The sequence below is a fragment of the Neopsephotus bourkii genome, unplaced genomic scaffold, assembly GCF_033783945.1.
Source record: "Neopsephotus bourkii isolate Nb327-2 ecotype Australia unplaced genomic scaffold, CSIRO-AGI_Nbou_v1 NB_318, whole genome shotgun sequence".
Classification (NCBI taxonomy): domain Eukaryota; kingdom Metazoa; phylum Chordata; class Aves; order Psittaciformes; family Psittacidae; genus Neopsephotus; species Neopsephotus bourkii.
Genome location: NW_026900826.1, coordinates 2,081,491 through 2,102,825, shown reverse-complemented (window position 1 = coordinate 2,102,825; position 21,335 = coordinate 2,081,491). Strand labels below are relative to the sequence as shown.

The following is a 21,335-nucleotide window of genomic DNA, read 5'->3' as shown; positions in this document are numbered from 1 at the left end:
GATGAGGGGCATCGTGAGGGGAGATCATGAGGGGAGAGCAAGGGTGGCCATGGGGGCAGATCTTGAGGGGAGGTGAAGGGTAGGGGCGGCAGCTACATAATGTGGGTCACTATGGGGAAGAGATAAGGGGTGGCTGTGAGAGGGGATCACGAGGCGCATCTTTCATAGATGGGATGGCAAAAGCAAGCAGCCAATGCCAGCATCAAAGATGGTGAAATCATTAAATTATTCTGCTGTGAGACTGAAGAACAAGACATGTGGCTCATTGATGGGTTTTGCTATGTGTAGCCTCGACAAAGGAGGGGAAGCGGTTTTGCCTTCCTATGGGAAACGCTTCTGCCAGTGCCTGTTTGCGCAGGTTATTTCAGTAGGACGCAGGGCAGCACTGTCATACGCCACACATTCCTGCTGTGCGGATCAAAAACGGGGCTGGGGGACGCGGCAGCTCCGAGGGGGCTTTAACAGCCCCGGACACACCGAAGGCGCCTCCGCGCTTCTCCCCGGCACCGCAGCACGGTGACACGACCACGCTCCAGCAACAGCCCCGGGCCCCGCCCGCCGTGCAGCCTCAATTGCGTCCCCCTACAACCCGAAACGCCCGGCGGGGTCCGCCCGCACGACAAGGCCCGCGGACGGCAGCAGGGGCGGGCCACTGGCGGAGGGACTGCATCGCCCCACATGACAGGTAAAGCCCGGGAACGGGAGGAAGCGGGGAGAAGGGAGCACCACCGCTCTCCGCCTGCGCGCCGCAGGCCTGTTACCGCCGGACCGCCGCGGGGAGCGCCTGGCGGCAGACAGCGGCACTGCCCCGCACGGCGCGGCGTTATGCTGGCCCGGAACATGAAGCTGTTCTTGTGGCTCCGCTGGAGCAGTAAGGGAACAGCGGGGGGAGCACAGGCTGCCCGGGCGCATTGCGGCCCAGCAGCTACCAGGGCGGGCCACGACTCGCCTTGACCGCAAGCCCCCACTCTTCCACGGGGAAGAGACCGGTGCTTTCAGTGGCACCTCAGGACGGGAGGGTTTGGGCGCTGAGGAGGAGCTGGGCGAGGCCATTCTCACCAGCGAGGGGTGGCGAGGGTGCACCACGCAGAGAGCGGCAGGGGAGGAAGCGATTTCCCCCTCTGCTTCCGCCTTCAGTGGGCTGCGCCGATTTTTCGCGGGCTTTTTCCTCACGAAGGGTCTCCATTGCCTTCCCGTCCTTACCAGCGATGCCCTCCTCCGAGGCCGTGCTGCAGCCATCCCCCAGCAAGAGGCAGAAGGGCTCAGTGCCCGGGGAGCCCACCGCACGGCTCCGCTTCACTAAGCTATCCGAGAACGCCTTCTCCCCCTCCAAGGGTTCTGCTCGGGCTGCGGGCTACGATCTGTACAGGTGAGGGTACCCGCCGCGGGAGGTACGCTCTGGCCCGTCCCTGCCCTGCCCGCTTCCTCCCGGGGACAAGCGCTGCCACCCCGCTTAGCGAGCCCCCATGACTCGAAGCTCCGGCGGCTGAGGGTCCTCATGCTAAGAAGAGCCCCCTGGAGAGGCTCGCCGACTCAGTGAAGGGGAGCCCAGAGCTGGCCTGTTTGTTAGCTCCTTGCTTCTCCATCCCTCTCCCTTTGTTTCCAGAGACCTGTGGTCCAGTCATGCTGCAGCACCGAGTTCATCAGGTAGCGATGCAGCCTTGACACATCAGCCTGAGTTGCTGTTGGCATCAACATTAACTAGTACCTTCCTGGGTAGTGCATGTGGCCCTCCCTGCCAGCGCTTATGCTTTTCTGCTTTCCTCATGGCTGTTGGGTGCCACCTGCCAAAGAACGTTGTAGCAGTTTGATAATGCTGGTAACCACGTGGGTTTCTGTGTACAGGCTTAAGGTTGGGTTTGCTTGAACTTAAAATAACTATTGGTCAGTAATATCTGCAGCTAGGTATGTGGCTGTTTGCATACTGTTCTGTGATCAGGTACAATCACAATAGCTGAACTCCACTGTGACCACTCCTACCTTCCCTTTTTTAGTATTAAAATAATCAGCCCTTTTTTTCCTTTGCCCAACTTCCTTCCTGAAGCTTTGCTGCACCACACTTGACACTAGTATTTTTGCCTTTACAGCTGGTTCCCCCCCTTATTCCAGTGATGCACTATACACCTGGAAAAAGTCCGTTTCATGAGGAAACATTTCAGTTACAGAGAAAATTTTCAGAATACTCTCTGTATAAACTAGTGTGTGTTTCTTTAATATAGTGCTTATGACTGTGAGATACCACCCATGGGAAAGGCTGTAGTGAAAACAGACATCCAAGTTGCACTTCCTTCTGGATGCTATGGCCGAGTAGGTAAGTAAACAGGTTATAAAAAGGCTGCAGAGTCATTGTAGTACTGGTTTGACACCATCCTCTCCTTTCAGTTCTGCCTAAAACTTTTATAATTAGTTTACACAAAAAAAAAAAAAGCCTCACAGGCTGCATAATTTATTATTAAGCTTTGTAATAGACTTGAGGTTTGTATGTCAGATGACAAAAAAAAAACTAGCAAGAATCATAATCTACATACAACTTAATAGGATATTCAGGAGTTCATTATTTCTCTGCAGTTTCAGAATTCAAATCACAAAGACCAACAGATAATGGACATGCAGAAAACACATGCCTGAGTGTTTAAAAATTAATCCTGAAGTAAGAGTACTAGTATAGTAGAATTTGACTACTTTTTGTGACAGAATACTTGAGAGAACCTGGCAAGATACTGTGTTAGTTTTGTGCATTCTTTTTCTGAATTATGTATAAATTCTTTAAAAAAAAACCAACAAACAATAGTTAGTTCAATGTAAGAGCATGATCAGAATTTGTGTGTTCTTTCATATGAAAGGAAAATGCATGTGTCTAATTCCCAAAGAAAAATTTGAAGAAAGGTGAGTTTTAGCACCTCAAAGTAGGTTAAGTAATAATAAAAACAAAGCCCTGTACATAATTTGTGTCTATTTCTTAGTAAAAATTCTTGTCAAATACTGTTTTCCATCATCACTTGAAAGGATTGACTTAATAATCTTTTGAGATTATGCCAAACCGGTGGTAGCGCCAAAAATAAACCAAGATTAGACAGTTGTCTGTTGCAGCTGCCTACCTTGGGGAAACCTACTATGCACGTGGTGGTCTAAACAAAGATATGCTTATATCACTTAAAGATAGATTGCTTTTTTGTTGTAGCCTGTAGCAGCTGTCATTTTGTTTAATACGTACATTAACACAATAGTTCCTGTAAAATCATGTTGATTTTAGAAAGTCTGTGGAAACAGTTCTTACTGCCATGACTGTGTAAACGTACTATGTAACCTGTAAGTACTGTATAAGAGTTCTAAAAGAAATAAGTTATTGTACTTACAAAACAATTCTTGTTTTCTAGCACCACGTTCTGGTTTAGCTGCAAAGCACTTCATAGACGTTGGTGGTAAGATTTTTGTTCTTTTCACTAAGACTTTGTAAACCTTGATTGCAGAAGTGCCTTAATTTCACATTGTAACATTGCAAATAAATAATGCTAGCTTCAGTGGTGGTCTGGCAAAAGGAGGTAGGTGGGTAACACCTCATAGAGGCACTGCATCGTAATTATTTTAAGACCTGCTGAATTAGAAAAATACTGCTTTTTCAAAAAAGAAAAAAAAAACCAACCCAAAACAAGACACCCAAAAAAAACAAAAAACCACCAGACCAAAACCAAAAAACAGTATTGTGTTTTTGTAGGCAATGCCTGGCATAGAAGTTAGTTTTTGATTTAGGCTTTAAAGATGACTTTTTACATTTTTTCTCCATTTTGACAAAGTGTGTGATTCTGTTCAGTGTATAATCTGAATGAATTAAATCAATAAAACATAGATATTCTTTTACACAGGGAATAGTAACAATATTCAAAAGGAATGAAGATGGCACTGGAATACACCATTACTGTGGGTATAATTGATTATGAGGATGAAAAGAGCTTTAGTTTACTCTTACTGATGAAAATGTAACAAATTACTTAAAGCAAATGAAATTTAAAGTCATAAATTTTTATATTAATTGACTTAAAAATTGAAAGTGTTTTGAAACAAAACAAAATTAAAATCCCACTTTTACAAGTCTTTACTATTTGGGGTGTTTTGTTCAGTACTACCAATAGCTTTGTTTTGCACAACAGGGTGTTTCTTTAAAATATTTTGAGCTTCTCATTAATCTTGTTAGAAATTCACAGATATCTCCTCAAAAGCAATTGTTACAGGCATATCTATAAGGAGGCCTTCATGAAAGTCTCGCTATGCTTTTGCCATATAACTGCAACATGAAGTAAATGATGTTGAAAGTTCTATTCCACTTCTGCAGTGGGACTGATCAGAGCACAGGCAGATTCTCTTTAACTATTGTATTATAAAATGGCATCTACATTGCACAGAAGTTGTCACCACTAAAATGACTGCAGAGTTATTCTGGGCACAGATGTAACCACAGCAATTTAACTAGCACTAAATGCATGTTACATGGTTCTAATTATACAAGAATAAAGTTCTAAGTTAAATAAAATGTGTTCTGACACCTAAACCCCTAAGCAATTAATTTTTCTGACAATAGCGTAGGAAAAAAACCTCAAAACTACATTTCTGATGTGATGATGTAAAGAAGATGCATCTAATGGATATATCTTCAGAAGTGCTGAGTGGCTGAGAGAATGCATTTTTTCTAAGCACATTATAATTTGAGTTATAATGGAAGTTGACAAGAAAAGCATTTTACTTACCCTGCAGAAGTATTTTTGTCACAATGAGGGCATTACCCATCTAAGTAGAAATACACTGCCAGAAGACCTAAGGATCAGGGAGAACATTTGGGATCATGCAAGAATATATTCAGAATTCACATCTGCTAGGTGTGGATGCTTTCCCAGCAAGTAATATGCCAAACTTCTGACAGAATAAAACAATGTCAGACTGTCATTTCCAATGCATGATTTTTTCCAAAAATTACTTAGATTATTTCCCCCAATACAGCTAGTGCCTTAGTTGTTAGCGATGTGTATATTTATTGCAACTTGCTGTTCCAGAATAACATGATGCCAAGGATGCTAATATGTTTTGCCAGTACACCCAGTTACATAGAGCGAGTCTGTGACCCTGTACAGAGGGAAAACTCATCAGGTCTTCCTAGGTTATATTTTCTTCTTTCTTCAATACAAATAGTGAAATTTGAACTCAAAATCCACATGGTTAAACTTCGTAAGACTACGTCAGTGGAGGTATAATACATTTAAAGAGAAAATGATTGGTAGGGAATTCATTTCACAAAATCTTTAACTAGCTGTGCCTTTAATGAAATTTGAAATTATCATGACTTTGACACCATGCAGACACCAGCCACTCAGCCCAGCATGAGACTAATTGTTTTGGCCACAGCGCATCTTTTTAAATGTTATTTTCTTAATACATAACTTCAACTCTAATTGTTTAAAGTCCTGTTTGTATCAGCTTTGCTTTTAAGGAAGAAGCCTGCTTTTTCTCTCTGCATCCTATGGACATATTTCATCCTCAGAAGTGTGCAGAAAGTGCAATTCTTGTCTGCTAGAAAATACATCCAGTACAATCTGTAGAACTACTGCAAGGTGTTTACTTTATAGCTAAGCTCAGAAAATTAGAGAGTTGTAGTGAGAGCCTTTTTTCCCCTCTAGCAAATAATACAAGTAAATTTAAGTTTTCAGTATGGCTTTCAGTTCAGCCACAGAAATATTCATCTGTCTTTTCCATCTTTACTTGTCTGATAGTTTTCAAGTCCTAGAAAGCCAGTCTCTAGCAGTAGTCAAATAGGTGATCAGACGAATCTGGTGTCTGTTTATAGAGGTATCTGTTGATGACAGCCTTTTCAACAATACTTGTAAAATTAGTGTCTATACATAAAGCTGAGGTTGTGCTAATGCTATTGTTTAAAAGTCGAGGAAGCATCTGACTAGATTCATTGTAAATCAGCATAGATCAATTGCAACACTCCAGGGAAAAACAACAAACAAAACCAACCAACCAAACTAACAAAAAAAAAGTTCTGGGGTTTAACAAAGGGTAGAAGTACTAAAGTTCTGTTAAGCTCCAGTTACTCCAATACAAGTTAAGTTTCAGATACGACTTGAGTTTTCTCTCCCAGAAAATAGCAGCAACATCTGGTAGATCAAGAAGTTTCATTAGTGGTTGAGCACTAACCAATACATCAAGTGCAATTTTTGTCATTATGTAGAAAAAAACTTCCTTACTGCCAGAAACCTGAAGGCAGAAAAGCTGATTTAGAATGACTTCAAGTAGCCCCAGTTGTTCTGTTTTATAAATTTTCTTCAGATAATTCTGGAACAACTGATAGGCAAGACTTTCTTCTAATCATACTATTTTAATTGGTACATTTTATACATATAAAATCATAATTTCTATTTGAATAGAACTAGTAATAGAATCAGTTTTGAGTACTGTCTCAGAGTAGAATACTGTCTCATAAAAGAAAAAAAGCTGTCCATCGTTATTTTAAATTAGCAAATTCCATTATCAATCTTTAATGCATAGCAATATATATCCCATCTTATGGTCTAGGAAAACGTTGTCTTAGCTGTAGAAAAACACTTGAGAATGGATAAATTCTTAATTTGACAAACCAAAGAGCTAATGTTTTGGGGGTTTTTTTTAATGCATTTATGAGCATATGTACTTAATTTTTTATGTGCCAAATCTGAACTCTGGCTTCCAGTTCTCCAGCTGATTGCCTCATATGAACAAATACACCAAATTAACAGGAAACTGAATTCAGAATTTGAATGATGCATAAAATTATCTGTGCTGCTATTACAAGTTTATTGATTCTCTCTTTGTAATGCATCCATGTAGCATGGACTCAGTGTCTACTGTTGTATAAAACAAAGCAAATCATCTGTGTAGCAGCCTTTAGCAAACACATTTTGTCACCCCTGATTTAGCAATTAATGTAAGGGATGTAAGTTTTCTGATATATTAGAAAGGAGGAAGGAATAAGCACTTCCCTAGAAATAAGAAGGCAAAATTTTCATGTTATTATTTTATAGTTCAGCCTTTTTTGCTTATACACTTGACACTTGCATGTAGGATTTTTTTTTTTAATACTTTAAGTATTCATTTGCAACACTGAACTGTGGTAGAAATTGAGCAAGGAATCTGTGATCACCAGTGGTGTCCTGTGATCCTCAGTGTAACTGATGGCATAGTTGACTTTCTGAAGGCTGGTCTAACCTAAACCAAATAAACATCATGAGACCTGTGCACGTAGGTTCTGTACATCAAGCTCTCTGAATCAGCTGAAGTGAATGTTACATTCAATAATTTTATTTTTCTTGAAAACTTTCACGCACACCAACCTCTATGTATTGTGCACTGTTACTACTGACAGTGCTCTGTAGTTAGGGTCCCTTCAAGCAATTGCATGCAGTTAAATACCTGCGAGTTAACTGGAAAACCGGGTTTTTTTTTCTAAATATCCAGAACTCGGGATACTCCCAGTATTACTAGCACCTTAATTAGGAAGCTCTTCAGAAATGTGATTTGATTAACCTATAACATTGCAACAGAAGGAGCTGCGTAAATACCTTTTTCACACTAGAACTAGTGCAGACATTGTACAGTAACTGTGGACCATATGTACCACAATATTGTCACACACCTGAAGAAAAAAGACACCTCAGTTTTCTATTCTTAAATATGTCTGTTGTGGTAAAACATTAAAACTTCAAGGTATAGTCACGCTACGATTTCCTCTGGGGTTTATAATCTCTAAAGGTAGTACTTTGTGTGATAGTCTGGGAGTCTTGGAATGACATGTAATTGTAGAATACGAATTATTACTGCAAGGAGACTTCAAAATGCATACTTTAGTCTGCAAGAAGGCAGAAACTCGTTTTCCTACTCCAAATATGCTTCCTGTATCTGGAGAAAAACTCCAAAGAAGCAGAATATGATTATTTTAATGTGTATTCATAGATAATCTCCTGAACTATATATTAATACTTAAATAAAATGTAAGAGCAGGCTTTTCTTACAGTATTTATACTTGAATGTAGCTGAATGACAACTTCTTAAAGCTTTTGTTCTTTTACCCTGCCTGAGGTCCAGGATTTGGTCTGCACAAATCCATAGCTCTCAAATTAAATGTTAGAGTTCAAAAACAGATTTCTGCTTGACGCGCAAAAAGCTGAAGTTAGCAGAACAAATGGAGCCTGAATTTGGTCCAGCTGTCTTGATTTCAGATAGTGTATTACAACTAAAATTAGTAGTATGCTAGTAAAACATTTTTTGATATGTGATTGTGTTTTTCCGTTCTTTTTGCAAGACTGATTAGCATTTCTAGATATTTCAGGTTTTTCATATGTATTGTTTAATTGTGCATGAACAGTGCAGAGGATGTCAATACAGGGTACTGCAATCATCTGCTAATCTAAGCCTTATCTAACCTACTTACCTATTATACTAACAACATTTATTAATTGGTTATCCTTCTGAATTCTTTATGACAGCTGGTGTTATTGATGAGGATTACAGGGGAAACGTTGGTGTGGTACTCTTCAACTTTGGCAAGGAGACTTTTGAAGGTAAGTGTTAAGCTTGGCAGAGCCTGTTTTCAGCCATCTGACTGAGAAAACAGTTTTTCTTTAAAAGTCTCTGAAGAGTTGCAGCTAGCTGAGAAGAATATTCTTCTTACAGTTAATAAAACCATAGAAACTTAACAATGTCCTGTCAAAGAAAGAAAAAAAAGATTCCACAAACCACCCAAAAAACCCAAAACACACCATCACCACCATACCAGACCAACTCAGCTAAGCTCCAGATTCATGCGCTGTAATGAAGCGCAGCTTTCTATTAAGCTGCTTTCTTGCTCCACAAAAAAAAGGCCAAACGTTTAGCTGATCAGTATGTTAGATAAAACTTCTCAGGATCCTTGGAAACATGAATAATAAAGGTATGATTTTTCCCTTAATCATGCTATCTCTCTGCAAACAGTCAGTTTTAAGCCTCAGGGCTACTGGTTTTGCAGCCTTTTCTGTCACTTCACAGCACAAGCTGCTTCTGGCAGTTCTGTGAACCAGTTTGCTAATCAGAAAATTTGTTTTCCTTTTATCAGTTCAGGGTATTTTCCCCCATAGAAATCAGTTCCTGGGGCTAGTTCACACAAGGAGTTACATCATACATAGAGCTCTCTTCATCTCTACAGTATTTATGCATAAAGACACTTAATATACCACAGTATGGGTGTCAGCAGGAATGAGGGGGAATGCCTTGAGCTGGTACTGCTCCTGAAACTTCATCTTAAAAGGACTTAAAAACAAGTTTATCTTATCCTGTATTTTTCTGTTACTATTAATTTCTGCCTAACTATGTTTCACATAAGTGTTTGCACTTCAGTACATTCTGATACTCCCAAAAGAGGATTGTCTAAGCTTTTTATTGCTGGTTTACTTTTTGAAGCAACTAATAATATTTTAATTTCATTGCAGTCAAAAAAGGGGATAGGATTGCGCAGCTCATCTGTGAACGCATTTACTATCCTGAGCTAGAAGAAGTTCAAGTAAGCTGTCAAAAGAAAATACTTCTCAATTTTCAGTAATTAATAGTTGTATATGTCTCTATAGAAGCTGAGATTTATGGCCTAAATACTTTGCTTTAAAACTGCGTAATAGCATTGCTACTTGAGTAGAAGTCTTGTTGCTTTGCATACATTTATATTGATTTTTCCTGTAGTTTTCAGAGTTAACAGGTACTTGAAACACTCAGTATACCTTATAAACAATTGTCTCTCAATGTAGGATTTGTTTAAACTTGTACAAAAGGTATTCTGAAGTCTTTAACAACATTTTTTTTTTGTTTAATTTCTCAATTATACCTATTGTTATGAGTAAACATACCTTCCTGTATGATAGACATTATCTGTTGTGTAGAAAGAAAAGGGAAGTTAAGACACTAAACCAACTTACCATAATTGATGTCTTTCAGGCTCTGGATGACACTGAACGTGGTGAAGGTGGCTTTGGTTCTACTGGAAAGAACTGAAAATTATTTGAATATGTATTCTATTTTTTTTTTAAGTTATTTCTAAATTTTCATATGAAACAGAAGTGGGATTTTGATGTACATGTAAAAAAAAAAGTTTCATTCAGACTTTTGCGTATTTGTCCTGTCCCTTTTTACAGGCAGTGAATTCATCTGCATTATGGATAAATGTGCATGACTAACTTGATTGGTTGATGTATTATTTTTGCTTTTTAGATGTACAGTCTTTGGTAATAAGAACTCATTGCTTATGTTCTGATTATGCTCTAATAAACTTAAAAATAAATTAATTGATTTGATTTTACTCACCTAAATTAAAATGGCTGATTGTTCCCGTGCTAGTTTGTGTTAGTCCTCTAAAAGTGTATCTTCTGTGTAGCTCAGTATTTCATGCTGAGGGTTTATTTCTTACCAGATCAGTGATAATGCAGGTATCAATATGACTTCCCCCTCTGACCCCTAAATCAGAAAAAGGCAGAGATCTTTAATATTGCATCTTCTACAGCCTGTGAAAATACTTGTGTTTCTGTTCAAACCCAAAGTTCTGTCTTTGATCCTTCGCTGATCCTCAAACAGCTGTTTTTTCAGCTCTCGATTGAGCTAAGTAACACAAGTCATCCGGAAATAACTTACATAGTAAACAAATGCTATGAAATATGCTGTCGAAATACGTGTTGACAAATTCAGTAATAAGTCACTGTATGGAAGAAATATTCTGAATTACTGAAGCAGTACACAAACAGATTTTTTCAGTTCTGTTTTGACTGCTTAACATAGAACTCTTTTGGAATTTGTCCTGAACCTGATTGCTTCTTTAAGTGTAAGAATCCCTTAATGACTCAGACTCTCAGGTGGAAGAACATGCACACAAGAGAAGGACAAAAGGAAAGAGTTGAGTATTTGGCCACTTTATAGAAAAGGATTAGAAAAGGCTGTGATGTTCTCAAATGTATTCCCCCTCCCCCCCTTTCTGTTCTATAACCTGCCAAAAGGAACTTCAATTACCAAGAGATATTAAAAGACCTTAAAATAACTGTTATCCTTTTATGTAAAAGGTTTTTCTCTAGCTGCAGTAAGTTGAGAGCAAGTTTAGGCTCCTCTTTTGTTCCCTCTCTATCTCCAAAGCAAAAAAAACAGCAGTAAATACACTGATGAAAGTCCTTAAAAGATATTATAAGATGATCTCACCTGAAACAGCAAGCTACAAGGAAAAAGTTGATACTCCTCTGTTGTACCTGTTGGAAACTGATCTTGTTTCCATTTTGAAAGTAATACTTCACATTCTAACTTAGGAAGGGATGGTATTTGCTAGGAAAAAAAGCACTGTTTCAGAAGCTATCTCAGATGCACAAGGAAGAAGCTGAAATTTACAAATCCATGCCTGCTCTAAATTGTCAGCATACAGACTAAGTGTCATTACCAAAAAAAGCTCCCTTATTTTGACAATTGGTATAGTTGAGATTCATTCCACCATTTCTCAATACTTGCCTATAGAACCATGAAATAAGTTTAAGATTTTTTGCAAGGCTCTTGCCAGTAGTACCTGGAAAAGCCTCTTCATCTGATGCAATAAATGGTTTCAAGCTCACCTCCACACTGAGCTCCTCCCTGTGCATCAAACCATTGCACTAGGGTAACAAATTCTGATAGTTCCTTTTAGTGTTGGGGTTTTACTTCAATAAGAGGAGTAAATCTATAGGAGAGAAATATTTCTAACCAAGCAACAAGAATTACATACCAATGTATTGAAAGTTCTTAAGTCAATACTTGCTACTGCAGACCAGAGTCTGTACTGAAATCTGTAGAAACTTTTTGTACTGGCAATGAGTAGAGAATTCTAACAACAGTATTTGCCGTTTTCTGGTTCAAACTATGCTGCCTCTTCCCCCCCCCCCCATTTTTTTAAAGAAAGTCCCAGAATTTCATTAGTATGAAATTATTTTGGTGTTCCCTTTTTCCATTAATATTACCTATGCTACAAAAGTATTTGATCTTGGTATCTGGGAAGGTATCCCTGTCTCTGACTCATAAAGATCACCCTCTCTCCCTGTAAGCAAGGGGAAAAAAGGTAAACAGCACTTCTTCAGCAAGGTTTAAATTTTGCCTCTTTATTCTGGTACATTTTAAGCTTTAATTAGCATGCTTGATCCTCTTAAACAGAAATCAGAATGTGTAAAATCTTTATATTAGCAGAAAGAAGAGAGACCTGGGAAACACATGGATCTTGTTCATTACTATATCTGAGATCTGTCCTTCTCCCTAAATTAATTAGTTGCAAATTAGTTTTGTAATTCAATGAAAAACTGAACATGCTTGAGCAAGCAACCTCCTGAGAAGCTAGACATGAACATGAATAGATTTTAGTTCTATCCAGACAGATTCCTGTGTCCAAATCGTGTCACTAAGGTGTAATCCCCAGGGCTCACTATAGGTATGAAACTGAAGAGATGTAAAGCTCCAAAGTATAGTGCTATTTGCAAAAAAACGAAATGAGAATTACATTCAATAATAGGTATGCTGGGCTGCTTTCCATTATCACTGAACAGGTTCAGACAAAGCTACTGTTGGAGAAGGGACATACCTCCCAAAAGAAGTTTCTTAAAGCTTGGGGAATGATCTTGTGGGATGTCCCCTGTGTAAATGGAACATGAAGCTTTTGCAGTGGGAAAATAATTTGTTGGGAATTCTCATCTACAGCAGAAAATACCTTTTTCCTGCAGGGAAATGAAAAGGATATTACTAACTGACAATCTGCTCCCTTTCTTTTAGGAATGGATTTGACTTGTTACAAGCAGAGAGAGAGAAAATCTGGCCTTCAACCCCAGGTGAATTTAGAGAAAGTAACTTCTGAATTCACATGCTTGATTCACTCCTATGGCTTGGGTTCTGTTTCGAGATCTGAAAGGTTCTATTTTCTGATTTAGACTGAAATACATACGACTGGTATTTCCTTAGAAAGCCAGAAGCTGATAAGCTGGTGAGGGTCTTGAAGGGAATGGTGATCACTGTACAATTCCTATCGTTTGAACTCCCAACTTAGGGGCAAAAGCAAAAAGAATTATGGCAATGATACCATTGGTCTTTAGTCCTTTTCTTGGTTCCCCGAAGTGTTAACCTGGTCTTAAGTAGTCATGAATTTAAGCACTGCTTCCTCAGTTCAGCTACAACTATATGAACCATTTGTCATGTTTTGTTGGATTTATTCAGTGTTTTTAGTAGATAAGCCACTAGATGGCACTTAAAGTTTGCTTTCTCTTCCACTTTTTTTTTTCCAGGAGGTATTTTGAAAAAAGATCTGTTCATCTATAATTAAGAGTTGATGACTCCCATTGGGACTATGCTGGCAGAAAGCAAGATGCAGCAATATTTGAGTGAAAGCAGGCAAAAGTATAACCATTAAAGGGGGAACAATGACTATAATTTAAATAAGAGTTGGGTGGTTGCAGTGTTTGCATAATCCCTCCTGGCATGCAAGAGCAGTAGAGAAGCCTGTGGCTTTGCTCTCCTGCTGCGCTTCAACAAAAATGGAAAATTGTAATGAACAGCAACATTTTTCCTATCTTTCATATTCACTCTCTTCTCAGTCCTCCTTCCGCTAGTCCTTTAAGTGGAATGCAGTCTCCTTAAGGATTGCATTTTAATGAAAGTAGTGTATATCTTTGTAAATGGCAATGGATTCTCCAAATCAGATGCCTCTTGCTGTAAGTTCAGGACATAAATTAAACCTTACTTAATATGTGTTAACCCAGTAAAGGCAGGTGATGTATAGTAACCCAAATTACATGATTTTTTATTAAGGTTCTCTAGTTTCTGTATTGGTTGCTATTCCCGTAATAGCACAGTCTGGTGCTGCTGTATTCTTGTCTTCCTCCTCCCCTTCTAATTTTTATTTAAATAACTATCATTGTATTTTGGCTTAAAGATGGTTAAATAAGTTTCGGTATTAAGTAAACTTCTATGACCCTGCCTATTTCCTGTCCTGTCAAACCTTTCCTTGTAAGAATAACAGTGTCCTTTTATTTGGTGGAGTGTAGCATGATGTTTTTGGCAGGCCCAACATTTTTGACTTGCATAAATTTGTGACCTCAAGTGCAAGAAAAGTGAATGCTTGCTTCAGTGCCTCATGGTTTTCTGCCTAAAAAGAAAAGTGTCCACATCACTAACCATTACAATTTCTGAAGGAAAATTATCAGCACACTTATTCCACCTGATTGCACATGACTGCACTTCCAAAGAAAAGAACCAGAGATACAAGTGTTTCGCACCTACTTATGTGAGGTACCAAAACTCTGAAAATATAGAGCAGACCGTGCTGCCTTACTGGTTTCTAGAACTGGCACACATGGCACTTCCCTCACCAACAGCTCTTTGGCAACCTCTACGTCAGTATGGATGTGATTCTGCAAAGTGTAAATCCGGGTCTGCTGCTGAGCAAAGAATGTCATGCATGGTAAAAGGTTGCAGGATCAGGGCTGAAGAGAATTAACACAATTATTTTCCTAAACTTTCCCTCCATTAACTTCGTAGTTATTTTAGCTCTTTACCACCAAAATGATGCTTTCCCTTTTCTCTGTTAGAAGACAGCAAGAGAACCTTTTACCCTGCCAACTCTGAAAACCTGACAGATTAATAACTTGAGAACCCTCATCCAGAAAGTAACTGCTGTATTTTAACATGTAAAATACGCTTGAACAAACATGTGAGCTGCAAAGGCATACTTACTTCTTTCCCTTAAACTTTATTTTTTTCTTCCATTATGTCACAAAAATGTAATAATAATCATTGGCTTTTTACAGAACATTTGTGTAGCAGATTTTGTGAGGTTTATATCAATTAATATTGCTTGTAGCCTTAACATTTAAAGCCGATATCCTCAAACTGAAGCAAGTTATCTTTTGACTACTATTGATTACAGCAAAGCAATTTCCTTTTGTTTTGTAAAAGGAAAAAGAAAAAACAGTCATGAATGTAGTACCTTCGGCCACATTCTTTTAACATGAGTATTTTGTGGTTTATGGATTCCTAGTCTGAAAGGTTGTCTCCAAGTGTCCAAGACAAAATAACTATGTGTCCTAGTTGGAAGAAAATTTGCTTTTTCCTTTGCAGCCAAGCTAATTGTGCGATGTCTAGCAAGCATGGCTGTGTGTAGTATCCAGTGCTGCCTTGCTAATACACTTCAGTCCTGACCACAACCTTCTTGCTGTCATTAGCTTGCACCCTGGCCACTGCCAAATTGCAGGTATCCTTCCTTAGGGTGCAGTAACACATCAAGGAACACCACTGTCAGGTTTTCACAGCAGCAAACACAAAACATGAGTCTCACTTTCCTATGCTTCTATGTAGAAGTTACTGCTGGCAGCAAGCCAAACTGTCAGTAGTACAGCTAAGTCAAGCCATTTAAATTCTGCAAGAGTGATTTTTCTATCCTAAGACACTGTATCATAGCAATATATAGGCTGGCAGCAGTCTTAAAGAAAAGGAGGAGGTTCTTGTTAGGGGAAAAGGTATGTTGTTTCAGTCCTGTTCTTACCTTTCTTAACTTGCATTAAGGCATTAGCACTGTGAGAAAACTGAAAAAGAAGCTGTGACAATGCCAGCAAATCATGGGTCCAGCAACAGAGAAAACTCATTGCCCCCCCTGGATATGAAGAGGAGACAGCTGAGTCAGAATAGACTGACTCATCATCTTGGTGAGGGTTTTTTTGTTTGGGGTGGGATATTTTTGGTTGATTTGGTGGTTTGTGGGTTTTTGGTTTTTTTTGAGGGGTTTAGGGTTGGGTTTTTTTTTTAATTAGTTTAATTGATACGGTTAATATTAAAAGTTATCCAGGAAAAAATGGAATAAACCTCACTGCCTGGAAGACTGCTGCCAGATTAAAAGCCAAACTGCTTCACCAGGGTGGCAGCTAAGTACTGCTATTTTTATCAGAACATAATTCATCACCTAAGTGCATCACTGTACATCTTGATACCAGTTTCTAGCTGAGAGAGGCTTTAAAAGCAGCTTTAAAAAGGGCTTCATATTTCTGGAAGCATGACATGTATTGTGTCCCACCTCAGGTCACCTGCACAGAACTTCCAGACTGCTGTTCATAACTTTCCCAAATGCCAGCTGGGTAAGCCTCACTAATAGTCCAAAGACGCAAGCTTTCACCATTGTATCTTGAGCAGGCTGGAAGTCTGTTATGTAGGAGAAGTAGCCCCTGTTTGCATTTACTTTTATTTGGATAGCCTTTAAGATGCTTAGCATTTTTGGGACAGCCTAGACTGAGCAGAATACAGCTCAGGCACTTCTGAGTAGTCTACAGGATTCTGGGTTTTTTAGTCCTGTCTGATCCTGGGCACCTGTTTGCCAACAGGACCTGCCTATTTATTTTTACATCATTATTTTCTGTTAATTAAGTTGATTTTAAAACTGTAAGAACCTACACTAATAACAATAATGACAAATTGGACTCCACCTCTGTCCCCCTACTCCTTAAGTCTGTTATTCGAATGCTCAGAACATGTGTCGAGGGCATGGCTATGTATATATCAAAACATGCAAATGATCACTGATGCCAGGGTTGCGTACAAGCTAAATGAAAAATTGTTACTCATTTGCAATTGTTCCAAGAAATTTTGGGTAGCTGCCAAAACAATAGAACAGTTGGATGAGGAGAGGGCTAGGCTCTGTTTAAGCTGGCATTCAGGCTGAAGAAATTCATGCAAAGCCATGGCCATGGTTGTCTGGAAGAGTCAACTTCCTCTCAGTGTTGGGCTGGTGCGCAACAACATGCACTGATAACGCAGCATGCAGGCACATCTGCCCAGCAAATTGGTTACTCTTCCAGCTTCCAATATACTGGAGCTGTTGGAGACACCGAGTGCCTCTAGAGCCACAGATTAGCAAAAAACAATACAACATTGACATCATGGCTGTCTGGCTGTGGTAGGATTGTTAATCATGACACTGTGTTGTTGGTACTAACCCGGGTTAGGAATGATACTGGGGTTTATTACTGTACAAATAGAATAGATGTGGGGAAAGCCAAGGCTTAATTCATACCTTATGATCCCTTAGGGTCTCCCTGGATAAGATGGTTTTTCCTTCATGCCTTTGCTTATTGATCTCTGCCTTCTGGTTTGCCAAACTTTCATTTTCCAGGTGCACCATCAGCTAGCAGGCAATGATAGGAGTGTTTAAATAGGAGGTTGGAAGATTCATGTGAAACTTGCTTAGTTCTAATGAACAGTAGAGAAATAATTTAAGGTCTATTTAACTGGTGCTAAGGAAAAATGCTTACAAATTAGGTCTGATTTTAATTCTAATGCCTAAGAGCAAAATTCATGGTTTAGCACTATAAAGCATATGCCAGTAGCCTAGGGAAAACCCTTTTGTTACAACTCCATCAGGTCTATTAGGTTGCCTCTTCTACTGCTGCCTTATGATACAGTACATTATATAGTCTCACTGGCCTGTGCGTGTTCATAAAGTCTGGTGCTGTTGCTGGCAAAGCTTTATTATATTCGTACATTACACAGAGTGCTGTGCAAAGCTAAACAAAAGAAAGTGACATCCAACTGCTAACAAAGACATGTTGGGTATTCAGATTCCCCCCTTTTCTCCATAGCCAAAGTGTCAGACAAAGGCTTTTTCTGAATCCTTACGCATTGTGTGAAGCGCAACTCAAACAGTCACAAAATGGTACTTGTCATGGCCTTCCATAGCTCCACAATTAGCATTTTTAAAGTTATCCTGCATGCTAGATAAAATTTTCAGTGGCTGAGAGCTGTGAAACTGATGTAGCCCTCATCAGAATACCAAGGGTACTGGCATTGCTTTAAAACTATCACCATAGTCAACTTCAGTTTATATGCACATGGAGGATTTCATGTTTTAATAGCTATGGAAGTATTTTATTCCCTCTGAAAAAAAAAAATAATTGGATTTATGGTTGTTAATGCCCAATACCCAAGGTCAAAAAGCACAGATATTTGGCCTGAAGCATTTCCTTGCAAGAGACCAAGATGCCAGAAAGTTACAAATTATCAACAGTAGGTGCCCAAGGGATTTGAATGAAAACATTTGGAAGTCTTAAATCAATAGCTGTCAGGAGTCCTGTATCTATAAATGCAGTTGTTTTTAGTAAACATCTGTTGAGTGTTTTTAATTCACCTAAAGAAAATATGTTGGAATTAATTTTTATGGGTTTCTGGGATATCAGATCACCAATTGCCAAAGAACTTTGGCACAATTAAAAGGAGTGAGAGTCAGACAAAACACTTCAAACACTAGTTAGGGCAAATTCCAAACATTTGCCAAGTGAAATGCAATTGTTCATGGTTTGCGCACTACTTACTACTGAAAGATGACAAAATACGTCTAAGGAATAATTACTGAAAGAGACAGCTGTGGGGTGGGACACACTTAGCCTCATATGATCTATATAGAAGAAGTGATGAACAGAATTGTATCTGAGATACAATACAGTCATAAGGCTCAGGGTCCTGCTCTCAGAGTTCCTTTCCTCCACCAAAATTAAACATAGAATGCTTCTGTTATTTCACAGACTCAAAGTTATTCCTAAGGGCAAGGACTAGTCAGCTATGTCACAGTCTCCTGGGAAGCTGTGGTAACCCCTTTGGCTTAATGTAGACAAAGAAGGGAAAAAGCACACCACAGTGAACAGCCCTGCACTGGCTGATGGGGCGAGTAGATGACCTAACGGGTCTTTTCCATCTATAATTTTATTCTGTGGCTTTGATGCTGAAGGCCCTGTTGACATCCACTGTGCTGTTGCTTTCCTGGAAGCTTTAACAAAGATCTGGGTTGGAACTCAGAATAACGAACACCACTGAACAAACAATACCGGTATGGGGTGACAGGCAACAAAAATGCCAGTGGGAACATGCCCCATCATGCCAGTTTTGTTTATCACAGCCCTTCAGGTTCCCTGAAACACTTGCGATCAATACATAGTAACTGGAATGGATGTCAGCATGCTGTGTACTTCAGCACAGAAGAAATACAGTACATGACCACTTACTGTACTGTTTACCCAAGTTATTGTTTGGATTTATAAGCTCTGGCCTGAAGACTAGCTCATTAAGAGATGCAAGAACACACTTAGAAATCCTCACTCAGCAGCAAACCTGTCAGTATTTCTTTTCTACACCGAGTCTGTTACTGTCAGAAGCGTACTTTCTCTTCAGTACACCATATCCTTATGTTAAGACTGGTACAAGCTCACAAGAGCCACTTTCTCACATTTATTTCTCTGTCAAAACACCAGACTTTCTACTTTACCCTGTTGCCACCAGGTTACTTCTAGGGCAAACACAATTACATTTCTAGCTCAAAGTACAGCAGGAAGATTCAAAATACCTCTTTTCATCCAAAACTTGCAGAATCAAGTCTTGTCACTCTGCCTATGTGAGATACACCACAAGCCTTGAGGGCAGAACCAGTCTGTGGACAATTTCTGTTAGTCTGTGGAGCAGAGCTCCTCAGCTAGCAGTCAGGTTTCCAGCAGTTTGCAAAGTCTACAGATACTTTGCCAATACAGTAACTAAATGAAACATGGTAGAATGCTGCCTACAGCAACCCAGATCTGAATTTAGATATCTAGCCTGCAGAGGCATGGTGGTACCAGAGGAATATTCTGACTCAGCTGGAGGAACTTCTCAGATCTGAAAGAAACTTTGCCCAATGGGAACTCACAGCAGGTCACAGCTCTGTTTCTCATGAGGTTGGCTCCATCTGTTCCCTTTTATGCAAGAGAAACACTTCATTAGGGCCCTATGTAACCTTATGTTGGGCAATACTGGGCACTCCTGGTTTCATCAAATGATGAATCAGTGGGTCCCATTATTGCTTCATACCACATACAGTAAAATTTTGGGTGGGTTCTTGGACAAGAATCTTGGCTCTGAAAGACTCGTTTGATATGGTAGCCTTGGACACAGCCATACAATAATTCAGGCACTTCTTACAAAGTGTTCACTTACATCACTAAGTATAAAATTCAAGCCATCTTTTTTGCTATTGTATAAAATAAAAAAACACCCTATACCATTCTATCTCTTGGAATGCAGGGACACACACACACACACACACACACAAATGCACCTCACTATGTGGCTTAGGAAGGTATCTTAGATTCCAGACCTTTCCATCTATTGCAGAGTGGTCCTGAAGAGAAAACCTTCTCCAGAGCTGCAATTTGACTGTAAGGGGTTCACACAGGCCAACATCCCTGATATTTAGGAAATCAAATTGCAGAGGTACGCAAGGCAGAAGGGAGTCTGGCACTTGGTAACAAGTTGTTGGTATCTTTTGTTTTTTTCCCTATGACTTCAGCAGGTTATTACTTGGCTTTATCACAATCCAATTTTGTCCCTAATTTCCAGAATAAATTTGAATTGTGAATGTGTTAGAAAACACGAAGAAGCACCAGGCTGGTATGTAAGGACTGAAGGTACTACAATTTTCAAAAACACAGTGGGAGCCTGACTGTTGAATTCAGTGGCACTCAGACTGGAGTTTAACAACAGAACTACTTTTAGAGTGCAAAGAGACATATTTTGAGTCATGGGACCTTAGATGTGATCCCTCCTTCCTTCAGTCTGGACTGACATGGAGGGCTAAGATTCTGACAGTTACCCTAATCCAGCACAAGTGTAAGTGAACGCCAGGACTAAGACTTGCTTCTGCCACAAATCAGGATTAGTTTCTTTCATTCATCCCCCAAAGAAATGGAATAGTCTTTTCCAGTGACCTATACTGGGTCCTGTAAAACTTTCAAGCATGGAGTTGCAGGTACAGGCAGGACATCAGTCAGTGCAAGTCCACTCTCAAACCTTTCACATCTAAACCTAAACTAGTCATTAGTAAAACATGTAATTGAACATCGTGTCAATGGAAAGCCTGTTCAACCAACCAGTTGCCCACTACAGAGAAATGTTCTGGTGGTGAAATAATCCGCTTGTTCCCATTCTTACCCTAACATAATACTGCTGCTGTATTTTGTCCTCCAGAAAGCACTAGACTCTGGCTTCGCAGCTTTTTCTTTCCGCTAAGTGCCTCCCACAGATGACACACCCTACCAGTGCTGGGCCTGAGCTTGGGAACATCAGCCTGTTCCAAAAACCAGAGTTCCCACATAACTGCATAATTCACTGCTATCGAGTTACTGAGCTAGCCACAAATTGACTAATGTAATACTCACTAAGGATCAAGAGGTTGTAGCATGACTGCTTAATTTCCAGGGGAGGGTGATTTGTCCTTCAGTATCACAAACACTTTAATT

The 21,335-nt window shown here is 39.6% G+C and overlaps 1 protein-coding gene and 1 long non-coding RNA gene across 3 annotated transcripts; both read left to right on the top strand.

Annotated features, from left to right (window-relative positions):
• Positions 1-628: 628 nt before the first annotated feature.
• On the top strand, positions 629-10,334 carry DUT (deoxyuridine triphosphatase). Of its 2 annotated transcripts, none has more exons than XM_061347345.1 (7): positions 629-685; positions 1,207-1,369; positions 2,220-2,311; positions 3,378-3,422; positions 8,514-8,588; positions 9,492-9,562; positions 9,988-10,334. In XM_061347345.1, the coding sequence occupies exons 1-7, from the start codon at positions 679-681 to the stop codon at positions 10,042-10,044; spliced, it is 510 nt and encodes a 169-aa protein (XP_061203329.1). In that variant the 5' UTR covers positions 629-678; the 3' UTR covers positions 10,045-10,334. The 2 variants fall into 2 exon arrangements, with proteins under 2 accessions (XP_061203329.1, XP_061203328.1); XM_061347344.1 differs by lacking the exon at positions 629-685 and adding an exon at positions 753-871.
• A 1,773-nt stretch (positions 10,335-12,107) lies between these two features.
• LOC133208982 (uncharacterized) lies at positions 12,108-15,716 on the top strand. Its single transcript, XR_009724545.1, has 3 exons — positions 12,108-12,869; positions 13,000-13,042; positions 15,595-15,716. It is a non-coding gene; the product is annotated as an uncharacterized LOC133208982 (long non-coding RNA).
• Positions 15,717-21,335: the final 5,619 nt, after the last annotated feature.

Bases quoted from the DNA above. Each gene is read 5' to 3' on its own strand.
- DUT (XM_061347344.1), top strand. From the start codon at position 826: ATGCTGGCCCGGAACATGAAGCTGTTCTTGTGGCTCCGCTGGAGCA. The intron at 2,312-3,377 runs GTAAGTAAACAG...CTTGTTTTCTAG, and splicing joins TGGATGCTATGGCCGAGTAG to CACCACGTTCTGGTTTAGCT. The intron at 3,423-8,513 runs GTAAGATTTTTG...TCTTTATGACAG, and splicing joins GCACTTCATAGACGTTGGTG to CTGGTGTTATTGATGAGGAT.